This window comes from Amphiprion ocellaris, chromosome 15, assembly GCF_022539595.1.
Source record: "Amphiprion ocellaris isolate individual 3 ecotype Okinawa chromosome 15, ASM2253959v1, whole genome shotgun sequence".
NCBI classification, from domain to species: domain Eukaryota; kingdom Metazoa; phylum Chordata; class Actinopteri; family Pomacentridae; genus Amphiprion; species Amphiprion ocellaris.
The window spans coordinates 20992193-21010853 of NC_072780.1; the positions used below are offsets into that span (position 1 = coordinate 20992193).

General features: G+C 40.6%; 2 protein-coding genes across 4 annotated transcripts in view; one reads left to right on the forward strand and one right to left on the reverse strand.

Annotated features, from left to right (window-relative positions):
- top2b (DNA topoisomerase II beta) overlaps nucleotides 1-7670 on the forward strand; it is a 29999-nt gene extending 22329 nt beyond the window's left edge. For both annotated transcript variants that reach the window (XM_023277545.3, XM_023277547.3), the window contains 7 exons: nucleotides 332-490; nucleotides 2209-2419; nucleotides 2724-2806; nucleotides 5534-5629; nucleotides 5841-5972; nucleotides 6072-6157; nucleotides 7187-7670. In XM_023277545.3, the coding sequence (XP_023133313.2) occupies nucleotides 332-490; nucleotides 2209-2419; nucleotides 2724-2806; nucleotides 5534-5629; nucleotides 5841-5972; nucleotides 6072-6157; nucleotides 7187-7351 (932 nt within the window). In that variant the 3' untranslated portion in view covers nucleotides 7352-7670. The remainder of the gene's footprint in view (nucleotides 1-331; nucleotides 491-2208; nucleotides 2420-2723; nucleotides 2807-5533; nucleotides 5630-5840; nucleotides 5973-6071; nucleotides 6158-7186) is intronic.
- A 3052-nt stretch (nucleotides 7671-10722) lies between these two features.
- The window catches only part of LOC111573403 (retinoic acid receptor beta), a 234571-nt gene continuing 226632 nt past the window's right edge, over nucleotides 10723-18661 (reverse strand). For both annotated transcript variants that reach the window (XM_035951539.2, XM_035951541.2), the window contains one exon: nucleotides 10723-17512. In XM_035951539.2, the coding sequence (XP_035807432.2) occupies nucleotides 17175-17512 (338 nt within the window). In that variant the 3' untranslated portion in view covers nucleotides 10723-17174. The remainder of the gene's footprint in view (nucleotides 17513-18661) is intronic.

Sequence of the window (18661 nt, forward strand, 5' to 3'; positions counted from 1 at the left end):
TCCAATGTGTTACGTGAAAAAGGATAGATTCTCAGCTGGTTTTTTGAAGGTTGAGGAGGAAATCGAGGTTGTGAGCACTGCACTTGTAGGTGTAAATAAATAATTCATTATTGGAGACAGATTGACGTTTTTGCGTGTCAGAAAGTGTGTCAGTTCTCCTCTGTATGTTGTGTTGAAGCAATATGAAAAGTACATTTTACCCCAAGCCTGTTTGATGCTTTGTAGTGCAGTGAGAAATAAAACTCATCCATTTTTGAAGAAGCAGGAGCTCCTCCTTCCAAAGTGAAAATAGTCAACAAAGAGTCTGGTAATCTTGTTTACTGTGTTACAGGAGCTCCCAGAGTTAAAAAGCCTCCAGGACCCAAAGGTGCTTCTGCAAAGAAGATGAAGAAGAGAAACCCCTGGTCTGATGACGAGTCCAAGTCAGACAGTGACGTAGAGAACAGTGAACCTGTCATTCCTAGAGAGACCAAGTCCCAGAGGGCGTCAGGTACACTTTCAGTTACAATAAATATTTACTTTCACCGCCAGCATTCTGTTTCTTGCAGGGACTGTTCATTGTTTACATCTGTTTTTAGTCTATCGACATGCTGTGTGTGTAGCAAAGCCTGATATATTCCTCTGTGCCTTAGAATTTCATTGTTCTCCAGAAACTATTAAAAACATGCCAGTCAGTGAGTCACAATAGCTCTGTTTACATGTAACTGTCAGTTATAGATCGAAATGTCGCAGAAAAAGAAGGACTAATATATGAGGCAGTGTAGTGTCATCAGAAGGTGCTATTTACAAATGGCTGAGATGAACAGAGTAGAAAAACCAGAAACAATACCAGCGTGCCATATCACATACTTTTTACTCCGCCAAGGAATGTGGTGGAGTTATGTGACGATCGGCGTTGGGTTGTCAGTCTGTCTGTCCATTCTCGACATTACTCAAAAACAGAGTAACGGATTTGGATGAAATTTTCAGAGCTCAAGCTTATTTATCCTCAGATGAGATACCATGACCTGTCACGTATCTGCACAGATGATAGAGGGTCAGATTGGCCAAAAACAGAATGCTGACTGGCAGGCCGCAAAATCCGACCAAATGAACATGCTGGTGTTTTTAGCGTACTGTATTTGACATACTTTGAGTAGGAAAGAGTCACTCTTTTTTAGGCATACTAAATAGTGTGGATATTGGAACACACCCCGGTTCTTTGCTAACCACTGAAAACCCTTACAGACGAAACAAACAAAACTTTGTCCATCTGTGAGAAAAAAATGGAGAGAAGTCTTCAAAAATTATTTTCACTTAAGCAAGTTGTAATTATTCTGTCTCATGCGTCCTGGTGTGAAGACAGTGGAAGTCATCTCAGTCTCAGTCATCTGACCTAAATATTTACTACGTCAGAACTTAGTCGGAAAAGGTTTTTCCATCTGCAGTTATGTGCATTAAATCAAAAACCACCTCAAGTCAGCGGAAAAACTTTTTTTGTGAAATTAAGGACGTTTTTCTGTTTTTTGCCATTTCCACTAACATAGGAAACAGGTTGAAGCTTTTAAAATAATTTGATTAAAAGGTTCAGACAAGCCTCACTGACAGTTTAAAGTACTTTGGACATAAATTTTAATTATAAAACTGTACACTATTAAGTGAGGCCAACTACACTTATACAGATTTTTACTTACTGTACAAAGCAGTTTGCCAGATATCTGTATGTACACAAGATGAAAAAACACGTTCACTAAACAATAACTCCTTCAGTGTGTGTACTGTATCTGAGTGTTCTATAAAAACCTTTAAAAACATGCTAATCCACATCAGCAAGATGAGAAATTTCAAAGAATCTGAATAAATAAATAATTAGTAGTAGATATAGCAGTAATTTATTAGTGATTTGAGATTTCCTGTTTTAACTTGTTTTCCTGGTACAGTATCTAGCTGGTTTCTCTTTTTAATACATCTGAATTCTTTGATACGACCCACCGTCAGCATCAGGTAGCTGGTTACTGTGCCTGGGAGTATTTCATTTCAATCCACAGTGAACTCCTTCACTTCAAACCGCCTGGGGCTGAAAATAACTGATTAGCCTCTGACGGCTTCAGGTGTCTGAGGGCGCTGAGTGATGTAACCCAACTGCAACAGAAACAATAATTGTACAAGGCATCAGAATCCTCGGCAATAATAATGTGCTGTGACACACTCTCTGCTCTCATCTTTCAGCTTCCAAGCCTAAGTACACGTTTGACTTCTCGGAGGAGGAGGCAGACGAAGAGGAGAACGGAGACGACGATGTGGCTTCTTCCCCGGTGAGGTCGTTCAAAGATGACTTCACTTTCTCCGGCACCAAGGACCGCTACAATGACCACGACAACGACGACGACGAAGATGAAGACAACGAAGACTCCTACCCTCCACCCAAACAAAAGACCACGTAAGATTTAGGAATCACGCTGTGTGTTCAAAGTACAGTGCTAGTTGTTGTAGTTGCTTTGCAGTCATTTGTGTTACATGTCTAATACTTTCCATCATCCTTGTGCCCAAAAGAGTGCAAGACACTGACAATGTAGCTGCAGTGTCCCCAGTTCAAATCCATTTGTGCTGCATGCCTGTTACCCTCTTTCTCCCACTAACATCCTGTCATCTCTGTACTTGTCTGCTTTCTAATGAAGACAAAAATGTCCAAAAATATTTGGAATGATGATAAATGTTGAATGCATGTCTCTGCTTCTCCGAAGGTCTGCACCTGTAGCTAAAAAGAAAGACACAACCAGCATCTTCTCATCCAAGTCAGCCTTATCTGAAAAGAGCAATGACAGTGGTGAGTATCAACGCAGTGTCAATATGCAGTCACACAACCTACCTGGACTCTGTAGTGACACGAGTGTCACCGTCTTTCAACCTTCTACCGTGCTGACTCACTCTATAACTCACTGAACATGGAATGTGCAAATGGTTCACAGAGCAGCTGCCACATCACTACATTTTCACTCTTGTCAATCAAACTGGCTACACCAAGCTAGAACAGCAAGTAGTGTGTATGCACCAAAGAGGTCCACGCTGCAAACGTAGAAATTAGGGCTGGGACTTTAATGCGTTAATTTAGATTAATTAATAATGAAAAAAAATAATGCGTTAAAAAAAATAAAATAACGCATTTAATCGCATCTTTCTCAGTTCCCTAATTTCTGGCACATCAGTAACACTGATGCACACTCCAGCCTGGTAGATGAAGTAATGAACCTAAAATCTATTTTCCAGCTGCAAAGAAGATGCACAGGATGCACTGAGTGATGTCAGCGCATAAGAAAGTCTGGTGAACAGTGAAGGAAGATCAGACCGTATTGAGCTTGTTGGGTGGAAAGTTTTCTTTAAAAAACTTCCCGATGGCAGCTTGGATAAAAGCGTGGTTTTGTGAAATTTGTGCAACAAAGAGTTTTCTGATCACTGCAGCACTTGAAGCCAACAGTCTCATTTCAATACAAAACATGTCGCTGTTAGCACCAGAGCTAACGTTAGCTACGACAGCGGTACCAGCAAACGATGTATCCAGCACATAATAGACCACTTTTCAAGACATTGAAAGTGCTTGAGTTTAGTCTTAAAAAGTTGAATATAGCTGTTATAATTGGACACTGAGTTTGCAGTAATCTGTGAATGTAGTAGACAGATGAAAAATGCACATATAAATATAAATGAAACAAACAGTTTTGCTGTTGAAGTTCACGTATATGTCTGTTCATCGATTCAGTCATCAACCAAAATTTATTTGAATTGAAAAACTTTGCTTATTGTGTCAAATATTACAATTTGACAAAAAATGTGATTAATTGTGATAAATTAATTAAAAGCCTCTAATTAATTAGATAAATGTTTTTAATCGCGTCCCACCACTAGTAAAAATAGACCCGCCTTCTATTTATATTTTTGCAATAGGTTTGCACAGCCCTCGAATTGTTTTCACAGTGCTCATCTGGGTCCCAGAACTGGCACAACCCCAAAATGGAAGTTCACTGTCTTGGTGTAGCCAGTAACAAGATAGATTCCACGGCACTTGCACTTCACAAACAGTCCACATATGTTATGTGTTCAGTGTAGTTACAGCAGTATGTTCTTTTCCTCCATCAATCCATTTTCTATGCACTGCTTCTTTGTCTATAGAGGATTTGGGGGCTGGAGCTCCCAGCTGACATGGGTTGAAATGCAGGTTACATCCTTCACAGGACCAACACAAAGAGAAAAAGCCAGCACTGCCTGCTCACACTCACACTTAAAGTTTAAAATCACAGTTAACCTACGCTTGTTTTTGGATTGTGGAAGGAAGTCCGAGCACCGGGAAAACCCACCCAGGCATCAGTGCAAATCACCTTACCAACATTCCACCCTGTATAATCAATAACGGGAAAAGATTAAGTTGCTTTTAAAGTAATGGAATAGTAAACTTGTTTTTCGATTTGTTTTTGAATGAAGACGTGATGACACTTTTCAGTTTAATTTTTATTTTTCCTGTTCTGATGTGTATGTCTGTCATATTCCACCTCAGTTCATTCCTGCCCCGCCTTACATCAACACAGTTTCATGTTTGCTGTACTTTAAGGATGTTTCCTTTTTACTGTGCCGCCCATGAGTTAAAGGTGACCTGTGGAATTGTCCTGTAAACAAACAGAAGGTTACTCACCAGAGTGTATTGTGTGAGCTGTAGCAGATGTGCTGAACGTGTTTCATCTTTATAAGTTTTACATTTTATTATTCTTTTATTATTTAGTTGCTAGCAGCTGTCTTTGTCGCTGTTTTTGCTGATGCACCATATTAGTACCTGTAGGTTAGTCTGTTAGTGTGAGTGAACTAAAAATCATTGCAACTAAAAACATAGAACTCAACTGAATGGCAGCTTTAAGCATCCAAACTTCCATGTAAAACCCTGAAGGAGGTCAGATTGCCCAACTGTTCTGTCATAAAGAGCATCTTTACATCAAAGCAAACTGTCACTCTTACAAGAAGTAAAAAATTATTTGCAAGATGGAATATGAGACATAAGTAACACATCACATACACATTTATAAATTGATAAATTAAGGAAATACAGATCCATCCATCCATTGTCTATGCAGCCCTTAATCCACATTAGGGTCGCGGGGTGCTGGAGTCTATCCCTGCTGACTTACGGTGAAGACAGGGGACACCCTGGGGACAGGTCACCAGTCTATCACAGGGCTACATATAGATTTAATTTTAGTGTTAAATAGCAAATCGATGAAGTCAAAACAAGCACATTTGGAACATGACTGAGTCATCTGATGGACCTTCTTTATCTGAGCTCAGATCTTTTGGAATCACTGATTTTAAAATCAAATCACATGAAAATTATCTGTTGCAAACGTAATAAAACTAACAATTAAGCACTGGACTGAATACAACAAAGAAAGGTTGCAGATTTGAGGAGATGATATTTTGAGGAGATGAAGGTGAAGATGTGGATGTTCTCTTTACTGCAGTGACGTGTACTGAAAGTGCAGCAGCTGAACGCTGGTTTGTGTTTGTCTTGTAGACGGGTCCAAGTCTGACAGCGATGATGACAACGGTCCAGTGTTCTCCACTTATTCCAGCAGCTCTGCGTTTGACAAACTATCGCCAGCAAAGAAAGGTAATGTCCCAGTATGTCCAGCAGAGGGTGTTCCAATGCTACCACACAGTATCAGTTCAATGTGAATCAGGACATAGTGGATGCTACATAATGTGTTACGAAATGGAGCTTCCTACATGAAACATTGTGGCAGATAACTCACTGTGTAAATGACCCTGTGAGGTCCGTGTGTGCAGTATTTAAACGCCTGCTTTTTCTTTGTGATGTGTAGCAGCTAAAAAACCCTCTGATGCAGCTCCCAAACCGAAGAAACCACCAGCACCCAAAGCAAAGAAACCAGACAAATCCATCTGGGATTCTGACTCCGACACTGGGTCCAAGAAGCCAGCACCAGCTCTTAAAGGTACGGAGCACATTCAGTGTTTCCTTTTATAGAAAAACAAAACAATAAGAGTCATATTGCTGGCAGTGAGCTTTTGGTCACTTTAAGTTTATGTTGCAGGTAAAGGTCGGGGGAGGAAGAGGAAGGGCTCTGGTTCTGAAGACGAGTACAGTCCGATGAAGAAAGCAGCAAAACTTGTTGGCAGAGTGAGTACCCTCCTGTGTTTGAAGGCAACATCTTAATGGAAGTTTTTTGAGGCGACATACAAATTAGAAATATCTGCTTTATCTGCCTATGTAAAAAACAGAACATGAAAAAGTGTGAGCAAAGACAACAAGAACACAGTATTAAGACTCAGGAAAATGTATTTAGAAATTACTGAAAGACATCTGAAAAACAATTAAATTCCATATACGAGATTACTACAGTCAGTAGTTCGTCTTTAACAGAGGATTTATATTGGAAATGTATTTTCAGATTACACTATGAAAGTAATTTTATTTCCAAAACACTGAAAAGAAGTAGTTCAGACACAAAAACAGCTAAATTAAAAGTCTGTAGAGGAGAAGTAAAAAACGTGCTGAGTTAAGTGACCATTGATGTTTCCTGAAATCTCTACAATGGAGTTGTAAAGTGTGAAGTTAGCACAAGCCACAGAGCCACAATAGCCACATTAATGAGAAATGCACCAGGTGGAAATAATCCATGAAGGACTTATCCTTCTAGTGACATTTTGAACACAGAAACTGACTGTATGTGCATTTTATGCACACTACTGTTCAAAAGTTTGGGGTCACCCAGGCAATGTCATGTCTTCCATGAAAACTCACACTTTTATTCATGTGCTAACATAATTGCACAAGGGTTTTCTAATCATCAATTAGCCTTTCAACACCATTAGCTAACACAATGTAGCATTAGAACACAGGAGTGATGGTTGCTGGAAATGTTCCTCTGTACCCCTATGGAGATATTCCATTAAAAATCAGTCATTTCCAGCTAGAATAGTCATTTACCACATTAACAATGTCTGGACTGTATTTCTGATTCATTTAATGTTATCTTCATTGCAAAAACCTGCTTTTCTTTCAAAAATAAGGACATTTCTAAGTGACCCAAAACTTTTGAATGGTAGTATAAATGAAGGCTATGGATTGCTATCATACGCTTCCCATGCAGTGCAGTAATAATGTAAGTGGTCACCATAAAAAGCATTTTATCATCTTTTTGCACAGAAGCCGCAGAAACCTCCATCTGATGACGAGGACGACGACAGCAACAGCCTGAGCGCCCTGAGTGCTCCGTCCCGTGACCGGCCGGGCCGCGCCAAGAAAGAGGTGAAGTACTTTCACGAGTCGGACAACGAGGAAGACGATGACGACGATGACATGTTCGATTAAAGCAACCTTCAGTCACGTTCAAACACACTCCACTCTTATTATGGAAGTTTCCTCCTCCTGTGTCCCCACAGACTTTTGTACATTTCCCGTTCTGTTTTATTTTCATTAATGGTGACGTTCAATGATTTTTAATGTGTAGGTGTTTTACACTTTTTATTATTATACATATACAGGTTTCTTTTTTTATGCTCATTGAATTGTTCTGTATTTGTCCGAAGCGGCTTTTAGAAGTTTAGAATGCTGTGCTTTAGCACATTTTAATTGTTAAAATACTATGTAACTTTTTGAACATGAGGTTGAAAGTAAACAATGAAATGTTCCTGGGTTTGCTTCTGACTCTTTCATAATATTGCAGGTCGAAGGACTGAAATGAAGTCATCACACGATATTAATATATTAATAAGTGCAGTTACACAGAACGTGCTCTTGGTGATGGAAAGGAAGTCCGTTTGATTCAGTGGTGTATAAAGTGTTGATGACATCATTGGCTGGAGCAGTTGCTACATGAAGTCAGACTTCAGGATGACGCAGAACGTAAAAGGGACTTTAAAAGAGTCTTTTTTTACTCCGCCAAATAACGCGGCAGTCATGACAAGTGGCGCACGTTTTTCTGTTCACAACATTATTCAAAAACATATTAGCAGATTTGGTTGAAATTTTCAGGGAAGGTCAGAAATGACACAAGGACAAGTGATTAGACTTTGGCAGTGATGCAGCTTACAGTGTGGATCCATGGAAGATTTCTGTATCATTGCGAGATAACGGCATGGCGTCACTGTAACTAACAACAAGTGAACATTGCCTGCTAACAATCACAGGATTGTGATCCTACTACAAATCGCCTGCTGCAGACTTTTCGGGACTTATCCGTTGGAAATGATACAAGAAATAATTGATTAAATTGTGGGGGTGTTTCTCAGTCCCATCACTTCCTGCCGCCTGCTACATATTTAGGTCATGTGATTCAGTACCCGTACATAACATACACATGCATAACACACGCCTGTGCTCAGCACAAGGTCATTTTGTTTGTGGGTACATCTATATTAAATGGCCACATTCTATGGTGCCATGATTTCTGATGATCAATAACAAACGCTGCATTTCTGACGATGCCATATGGGGGAATGAACAGCCTTGGTGGAGTACTGCGCTCTCTGAGTGCTTTCCTAGTTTTAGTGATGTGATGCTTTGAAGAAATGATTTCCTTGTTGGGTTTGAATTCTGTGCTGCTCCAGAACACATAAAATGTTGAACCAGATCCAGAGGGAAATAATCGGAAATCTGTCCATATCTGATGTGCATAAATAAATGATGAAGCAAACAGAGAGCCAATCCAAAACATGGTTGTCCTGAAGAGACCCAAGCAGAGAAGCAAACACTGGCAACAGCATGATGGGATTTACGATCAATCAATTCGATTATATACCAAGCAGTGGCAGTGGGAAAGAACAGCCGTGTTATAGGGAGAAGAAAACCAAAATAATTAGCTTATATGGAACTGAAATCATGTATACTTTAGAAACACATTCTCATGAATGCAGGAGTAACGGGTTTGCAAGCCTTTTGGAGTGTGGCTACCATTATAAAAAAACATGAATTTCATTATAGTTTTTTAGAACACTCCAGTTATTTTGAACACATTTGTGGCATTCTTTTCACAGTGGAAATCAAATATTCCTCAGAAAGTTCTTTCCATCTCTGTTACAGAAGTTCCCATAAATGTGTGGTACTTGTAGGTTGCTTTGCTTTCACTCTTTTGTCCCGTTCGTCCCAAACCAGCTCCATGGGGTTTCAGTCTGGAGACTGTGCTGCCACTCCATGTTTTCAAACTTACCATCTTGTTCTTTTTTCCTAAGGTAGTTCTGGCATAGCTTGGACTTATGTTTTGAGTCATTATCTTGCTATAGGATGAACCCTTAACCAACTAGGAACATACCAGAGGATACTGCATGGTGCTGCAGAATGCTGTGGTAGCTGTTTTGGTTCAGGGTTCCTCTCACTCTGTACAAGTCACCAAACCTGGATCCAGCAAAACAGCCCCAGACCATCACACTTCCTCCTCCATGCTTGACAGTTGATGTCACACACTGAGGAACCATCCTTTCGCCTACTCAACAGCGTACAAATATCCTGCATGATGAACCAAAGACTTCAGATTGTGATTCTTCAGTCCATAGTACCTTCTTCTAGTCTTCAGTAATCCATTGGTGGTGTTTCATGGTCCAAGCAAGCCTCTTTTCCTTATTTTGATGTCTGATCTGCCGAACCTGCAAATCCAAGTCTTCCCTTCACAGCTGAAACTGAGACTTCTTACTACGACCACTATCAAGCTGTGCTTAGAAATGTTGTCCTGTGAGCTGCCTATCACCAAGCTGTTGACTCTCAGAAACTTGTCTTCTGATTCTGTTGTGGCTTTGGGTCTTCCAGACATCTTCCTGTCAGAGTTACCCCCCAGTTTCTGAGTGCCTATTGATGGTGAAGAAAACTGGACTCACTGACACCTTGACTTTCTTCGCAATTTCTCTGTAGGAAAGACGTACATTTTTAAGTGCTATGATGGTCTGTCTCTCTTCTATTGTTAAATGCCTTTTCCTCGCCATTTTTGTAGCAACACACTACTTTCTGCTGTACAATACTGTTCAAATAATGCTCTGGAGGGTGTGGTGCCAAAATGTATTCCAGCACTACTTTTATGCAGACAGAGGGGGTTGTAAGTAATCAAGAAAAGTTGGAACATCTGTAGGATTTGGTAGCACCAGTTTTCAAGACTTGACTGACCTCCATTGGTGCAGAACAGCTTTAAGTTGTTAACCCATTTCTTGTCCCCTGAAAAAGGCCTTTTTGTATAATTGTGAAATGTACATTATTCTTCAGTTTTGAGTAACCTTACCTTTTTTTAACCCCTGGCAAATCACCACTTACCTTTGTACCATTTCAAGCTATTTGTTGGACTTGAATACTTGAATTTCAATTTTTTTAAAAAATGGAAAAAAATGGGGCATTCTAAAATTTTTGACGTGTAGTGTGCATTATATAAAACATATCTGACACATATTTTTAGTGTCTTAAATGTAAATAATAGGACTATAGTAAAGAGTTGGTTTCTCGTCTGGGTATCCATATGACTGAATGATGGAGTTTCTGAGTGTGAAGAGCAATGTCCTGAAGACTGTGAGTACACATTAAATATACTGTATACTGTCTGAAAGTTTTCTCATCTGATCAGTTTGCTTATGCTCAGTTATTTGTTCTATTTTGACTATAAACAGTTTATGTTGTTCTGACTGACAGCTGCTCTGAATCAGGTAGTCCTGGAGGCAGCTGTTCAGTAACTGTACATGTTGTCCAGTCATGCACACGTCACAGTCTTAAAATAAATATATTTTATTACTTTGCCAGGACAGTTCATGGTAAAGTTAAACAGTATATGAACATAAAAAGCATATGTTAATGTACAAACAAAGACAATATTTAAAATGGAGCGCAGAAACAGATCGAAGCTCAAACCTTGGAGCAGCTCCAGAGGTCGACTTCACCCTACAGGCCGGAAGCAGGGGCTGATGGGAACAGCCCCCACACCTCCCCTTCCCTCCCCTCATGTCCAATAAGATGTGAGCTTCATGTCTCATATTAACACGACTATACAACACTGCATATGATCAGTGGTGAGGTTCTCTGATACTGATGGGAAAAGGCGACTGTGGACACCGATGTTTACCAAGAACACCTTCAGGACAGACGACAACAGAGCTACTGGTAATGATTGATACTGAGGTTCACAGTCATGAGCTCTGGCTCCTGGTTCAGCTGCTTCATCTGGTGTCGGACCGATATGTGGGGCTGATGTGGGGCCTTTACACCCCTCATGTTTTTCTCTTTTTCTGAATGTAATGACATCACTGTGACACAATAGAGTAACAGTTTCAAATCTGCTACTTCTTAAATTTGAGTCAGAAAAAACTACAAGTTGTCAACAAATTTGTGGCATATCAAGTTGATATAGTTATGAATATTAAAACCAATATTCCTTCTGCACTCTTGGCTTCACTTTGGTTCAATTTATGGCCGTGAACAAACCAAAACTCAATATTTCGGGCAGTAAAACCAAAGCACTGCTCTAAAAGAGGCTAAAACACAGATTATTGTTTAGTGCAGCTTTAAATTCCCAGCTGAGGATCTGAAGATCTACTTTACCTTGGACTGAATATTGGCACATAATATTGACTGCAGCTGATTCATTTATTGTCCGTTAGTTTTCAAAACCACATATCGGTCAAACCCACGTTCATTAGCTGGCCTGTTCACCAAATAGCTGTCAATTGATTGGGTTTGATTGATTGACGACAGCTGATTGGCTTCCTGGCTGAGGAGGAGGGGCAGCAGCTCTGCTGTTTGACATGAACAGTAACAGAACATACCAATGATATCTAATGCTGAGGTGACTTGGTCGTCCATTTCTTACATTCCTGGGCTTCTCTTTCCTGTTGTCCTAAATGACATTATGTGTTGTGTGTGACCTGGATGTCCAAACCAGCGCACCATGTTCCAGTTCCTCCTCTATTTTTCTTCTTTTTTTTTTTTTTTTTCTGGATGTGAGTTGATGTTACCAAGGACAAATAACAGAGCGTCTTTTCCACAGAGCTGCCAATTGGAATGCAAAGCACACGCCATTTATATAATCTCTGCAGTGAGCTAGATAGTAGAGTATTACAGTTACGTCGGTACAACATTCAACAGAAACGAACAAGAGTAATTCAGCATTGTGAAATTGTTTCCTAAAGGAACAGATAACAGTCCCTGCTGCATCCAGGTGCCCAAAGGCTGGCCTGACGCTGCAGAGATGGATGTGGACATTCTTCGGCTGTGAAGGTTTTCCAGCTTCAAAAAAAAAAAACAAAAAGGAAAGAAAGAAAGAAAAATAAAGAAAGAAAGGAAAACACCAAAACATCTCCCTTCATCTCTCACCAGGAGAGCAAGACAGAGAGAAAACCAAGGGAGAGAATTTCCTTTGTTACATTGAGATAGAAGTAAGTATTCCTTAACACTGCATATCATTCTTCTGACAGAGTCCATGATATTATTCACATTCAAACACGCTAAAACAAAACAAAACAAAAAAAAACTGAAACAGCTCTGGTTTCCCTTATGATATGTATTTCCTAGCAGGGATGGAATGCAGATGTTCTTTTTTACTTTGTGCCGCTGGGACCCAGAACCCGTCACTGCCCTAAAGGGTCGCCTGGCCGGTTCGAGTTGTTTAGGATGATGTGTATGAGAAGATGTCAACAGTGAGGCGCCCACAGTTCTGTCACAGTTGAACCAACGTGTGTCTGAAACCACTCCTTCATCCTCTACTCCGGATACAACAGACATGACGACAGTAAACAGTGAATGAGATTTTGGAACTTTTGGTCGATCTACATCTATCGAATGTGAGTCTTGCCAGAAAATACGTGCCGTGGATGCAATGTTTGGTGAAATTCTTTGCATAAAGCATAACTAAAAAGTTCAGAATCTGCACACTTTGGACACAAAATGCCAGTGTAAATGTTGTGCAATGAGGAGTGATTTCAAATTTCATGAGAACCAAAAAGGGGTTAGGGTTAGTAAGTTTTTTTCAACTCAAAAATGAATGGTCATGCTTAACCTTTAAAGGGACAGATTTACAGCAGTGTCGTGTGATTTATAGGTTTCTTGGTGATCAATAGCAACATTGAGGGGTCTTGTTACTGGCTACCAAGAAACCGTTCCACAAGTAACTTTGTCAAAAACTACAGATTAAAGAAACCAATGAGGTTTAAATGTGTAGTCTGCTAAATTAAATCTTTATGCTGAGGAATGTTATTAAACTCGGGGCTCTAGTTTCGTTAGTGCACAGCCAGTGAGAAATGAATTCTCTCATTTTACTATCAGCAAGAAATGATAAATTATTGCTTTCAGCTATCTCATAAAAGGTTTCATGTCACCTAAACAAATTCTATTTGCTAGATGAAGAAAATGTGAGCAAGTGCACCTTGAGAGAGACTGTTTTGTTGTCCAAGCAACTGTCGAGCCCTACACAATTAGATAAGATCCAATAAGATAGACGAAATGTTTTTTAACAATCATTTCAACTAAAGAATTTTGTTCTGCAAAATTCCAAGTTGGACACAAAAGAGAACAGATTCAACCATTTGACTGTTTGAAAAGCTTGACACATATCAGTCCTTTGAGCAACCACTGTCTGAATTTCAGTTTAAGAACTGTAGCGCAATTTAATTTGGGTCAAATTCAAAACTCAATCCACAGTTTGAAATAAAAACACAATCACATTTACAAAAGTCAACACCTGCTGGCACAAATATCTGCTAAAAAGTCTCATTTCGTGCCAAAACTGAAACTGAGATGTCTACTCCTTACTGCATTTACTTTGTATAAGGGGAGTGAAAGTCATTCCAAAGCTGTTTAATATCAGTGTTTTCTGTGATCTATAACTTTTGTGCTTAATGAGTTTATAGTTGAACTTGGTCTCGGTCTTGGCTGTTAGCCTTCATATTGTTCTGTTTCAGTACTACAGCCACCTTTCAAAGGTTCAGCAGGTTTAAGTGCTACAGTTAGTTTGTCCCTGTGCCGTCAGTGAACAGACACTTAATATTACAGTGAATGGAGTTATTATTCGGCCAGCAGGGACAGTGGGGTAGTGAGGGATCTGGGTCCTACAAGAGGATATAAGAGAGTTTATTTCTTATTGTTCACTATCATATGTGACCTCGGCTGTGGAGAAAAGCAGCTTTCCAGGATCATCTTTTAATTTCAGCGGGACCAGCTCATCGGATGTAAGACACACCATCCACTTCCCTGCCAATGAGATTAAGAGCTCAGTTGGATCGACTGTCCAAAGAGAAGCTTTACTCGACTGCACTTCTCAGAGGGGGTAAAAGGTCATGTGGAATCTCCTTTTGCATCGTTAAATGTAGCTTACACTGTCAAGTCTGAAGAGCAAGGCGAACGTTTGGAGTGGATTCGTGGATCCTACCCCAACGTGTGCTTTCTACATTAGTGTACAATCGTCCCGACCCACGCGGCTCGGTCATCAGTGTGTTTTAAGGATTGCATTGCCCCCGTGTTTCACCGGTTGAAACAAGACACTTCTGAAAAGGGAGAGAAAAGCGGGTTGAGGAGCTCATCTCGTAAGGCCATAACAGAGCCCATGTGCGGTTGGTAGTACATGCTGTTAGCGGTAGATACACACTCATTAGGCGGACATTCAGGCATTCATTTTTTAAAAGTCAAAGCTGCTGAAGGCTGTGATCACAATGGAGAGTCAGACACAAACCTTAGCACTGCTAGCCAACGAAGAAAGCAAGAATTCTAATGGCACAAGTGAAGGGAACAATACAGATAGAGACTTGTGAATCACTTAGGGAGGGTCTCTTCCTCAGGACATGGCGGCAGCTGATTGGAGGAATCCCATGCCAAAAGGCTGAGGGCATGCCTGTGCACCAACAACAGAGGGCTAAGTCTAAACCATGACTCCTAGCCAACAGTTTTTAACCAATAAGATTGTAGCACATTTCATAAAAAGACTCTGTGTACAGTGAACTTCATCCATTCCTGGGAAGATGTCTACAGATGAACACTTTGTTGACAGTAGTTCTCTGAACAGTCCTTGATATCAAGCTAATCTTGCATTGCAGAATAAACAACTTTAATAGAAAGAAGTTGCTTGTCTTCAATCTCAAACAATAAACATTCTCAACAGCAACAATAAACAAACCCTACAGTTTCACAAAATGTGAGTCTTATTTTTGTAAATTTGACTGGTCAGACCATCAGATAAGTTGTGAGTAAGCTAACACTTTAATGAAATTAGCTACTGCTTTATTTGATGGTGAAACTGCAAGTAGGTGTATCCATAATGTGGCAAACATTAGACTGGTTTTCATTGCAGGAATTTGCAGGTAGCTTTAGGGCTACCTGAACCTTTTGCGGTTCTGACTGCAGGAATTGAACTCGGAGAAAAAAGAGAAAAAAGTACCAGCCCATGCGTAGCTATTTCTGAGCAGCCCTGAAATACTGCTGTCTGGGTGTCAACCCTGATCGGAGATGTTGGAGAAGAAAGATGCTGACTGGTTAACTCAGAGCAGCAGTATTCTCCTCTAAAAAATCACAATCACCAAGTAGAATTCACCGTAGAGTCTAACATAACAATCCTGCACATAATGAAAAAAGAAAAGCTGAAAGAAACAATTACAGGGCTGCTTACACCACCTTGTGTCTGCCTCAAGTTCCTGCAGTGGAAAGTTGCCAAATTTTCATATATTGGTGCTACTGTCATATTATGTTTTAGAAAGCTACCATCTTTATTTCTTAGGCAACTGTTCAGCAAAAATTACACAGAGTGAGTTAAAACTACACCAGAACTGTCTCTGCATTCTACAGCAGAAAGCTAACCAGCAAGTCTGGAAACACAGATACATGACATCCATTTCAGGGATTTATTTTTAGCTTTCTTTGATGTTGTGCCAGCATCTGTATTCTCTAAGTTCCTGGCTATGAGACATTTTTTTGTATTTTTTCTACCGAACAAGGAAATCATGTTGGTGGAAATTAGATTAATAAAGAGCAAATAGACTAATTACATTTTCCTGATATCAGTGAATCAATAGACACCAGTGCAAATTGACTTGATACTTTAAAGAGCATTTCTTTAAAGAGGAAACAAAATTGTTAAACTTTTAACTGAACACGTTATTAATAATAAAGTGCGACAGGGTTAAACCTGAATCATGGGGAAGTATAAGGTAACAGAGAGAGGGGTCTATGTGATCACAGCCTGCTGCAGAAAAATCTCTGGCATCTATCAGCAACCTAATTTCCCCGATCTGTTTGGACAGTGAGGTAAACTGATTTACTGAGGACATACATCCACCAAATGAGCTCATTTCATAGACTGGTTTACTGTAAATCTAATCTGCTACGTCAGGTCTCGGCGGTTCATGTTAAGACTGGAAAGTGGAACAGACGCTGTCAGTCTGATGAGTGTGTATCGAAGGCTTCTGCTGTTGTGCTTCCCTCCTTTGAGGAAACAGTTGAACAGACTCGGCTGTCGATATGGAGAGAAGCTTTGCATTCTGGCGGTGTGGATGCACACTCATTCATGTAGAGACATGAACCAATAAGTGTTATAAAAGACAAAGACAGTTTTAAATATAGGAACAAATATAAAATATTAGACTTCCATAATGTCTATATGCAATAACATTCTAGATAACTTTTTGACGGACTTAGAATTAGTCCGGCTTTAAACCTTGATGCATCGCCTCAAAGATAATATTTAAGACAATGAAAAAAGCACCACAAAATTCATCATAGAAACAGAGACCTAACCATACAATGGTATGTACAATGTATGTATGCCAACAATACGAGAGATGGAAAGAGATGACAGAGAAAAAGAGAAAGAGAGAGAAACCACTTATCAAACTCCCATCATGCAGAATTTACACAGGAGACCTGAGGAGTATCATCTCTGGCGGTTTGCGTGGGCCATGCCCTTCCTGTCACAGTCCCAGTCCCAGAGACACCACGCCAAATTAGAGCTCAATTCAGAATTATACACAAAGCACTGATCCTTTGAGGCCTCCGTGTTGACGTTTTCTTTTTAAGGAGTGAATTTAGGGAATCTGGAGAGAAAACTAGGACGAGGATATAAAGATAACGTAATACCAAGCGAAGGAGTTGGGGTAGGGGGGTTATAGGGGGTTGGCGCCTTGCCAGGCTGTTCTTTTTTGTGCAAAGGAATGTCAGAGAGAGTTTCAGAGGTACCCGCGGGCCCCTCCTAGGGCTCGTCGCTGGGTGGTGTGGCCGTTGCCCCCTCGGTGTCCAAGGACTCCGGTGACTCCAGAGCGGTGGCATCCTCGCTGGGGCTGCCCTTGCTGCTGGGACTGGCCCCCGCCTCGGCTGAAGTGCTGCTGCTGCTGCTGCTGCTGCTGCTGCTGCTGCTTTTGCTGTTGCTGCTTTTGCTGCTGCTGCTTTTGCTGCTGCTGCTGCTGCTGCTGCTGCTGCTGCTGCTGCTGCTCTGGCCGTCTTGGCCCTCTGAATTCTCCAGCATCTCCTGGATGAGTGGCGGCATGGAACCAGGAATCTCCATCTTCAGGGAGATGACCCGCTCTGCTCCTGCAAATTAGGTTTAAAATTGGAACATGAAATCTTAACCACTTACTTGCTTTTCTGGTCTTTAAGGACCTCTCATGGTCTTGATCGACCCCTACCCCATGACCAGTGTTAATGACCAAAGTCTCACTCTGATGCAACAGAAATCCAGCAAGCATCCCGGCCTTCCTGGGATCTTCCTGCATGGAGTTTGCATGTTCTCCCTCTGCATGCATGGGTTTTCTCCGGGTACTCCGGCTTCCTCCCACAGTCCAAAAACATGCTGAGGTTAATTGGTATCTCTAAATTGTCCATAGGAATGAATGTGAGTGTGATTATTTGTCTCTGTATGTGGCCTTGTGATAAACTGGTGACCTGTCCAGGGTGTCCCCTGCCTTCACCCTAAGTCAGCTGGGATAGACTCCAGCCCCCCCGTGGCCCTAATGAGGATTAAGAGTTGTATAGATAATGGATGGATGGATGTATATTTTAGTCATAGCCATTTTTAATGCAAATGAGGCAGGTTTCATTGCTGTTTTTACACACTGTTGAGTGAAGTCAACACGAGTCCAACTTTTGTAGTACAAATATAATAAAATGCTGTTTTAAAGGACACCAAAAAGGGGAAAATAAAGCCAAAGAGTAAAACCCACAATCTACGATACTTAAGGGATTGGGAGACAAATAAAAGCCGCACAAACAGTAAAAGTGTCAGTAAGAACATAAGCTGGTAAAGCAACCAGATAAACCTGTATAATGTTATAGAAAGGCAAGTTTAAAGGACTGGGTTTAGAGAAAGATGTAGAGGAGGTGAAGTATAGGGAAGTCTCAAATAACTTCTTCAAGCCCTTCTGAAGTCGAGGGGCACAAGTGTGAAAAAGGTTCCAGAGAGGCACTTGAGGATCGTTAAGTAGACACCAGCTCATATGGCGTTAAAGGCTCAGCACTATAGGCAAGTTCAGAATGTGAAAGAATGTGTTAAAAGTTAGCAACAGAAAGTTAAAATCGATAGTTTTACAGGAAGCTGGAATAGGGCAGGTAAAAGCTTCATCCTTTGTCATCGCTCCTGCTCTGTTGGACAATATTTGTTTGGATTCTCAAACAGATCACTGACATTCATGATGGTGGGCAGAAGCGTCTGCCCACCATTATAGCGGCAAGTCTAGTAAAATA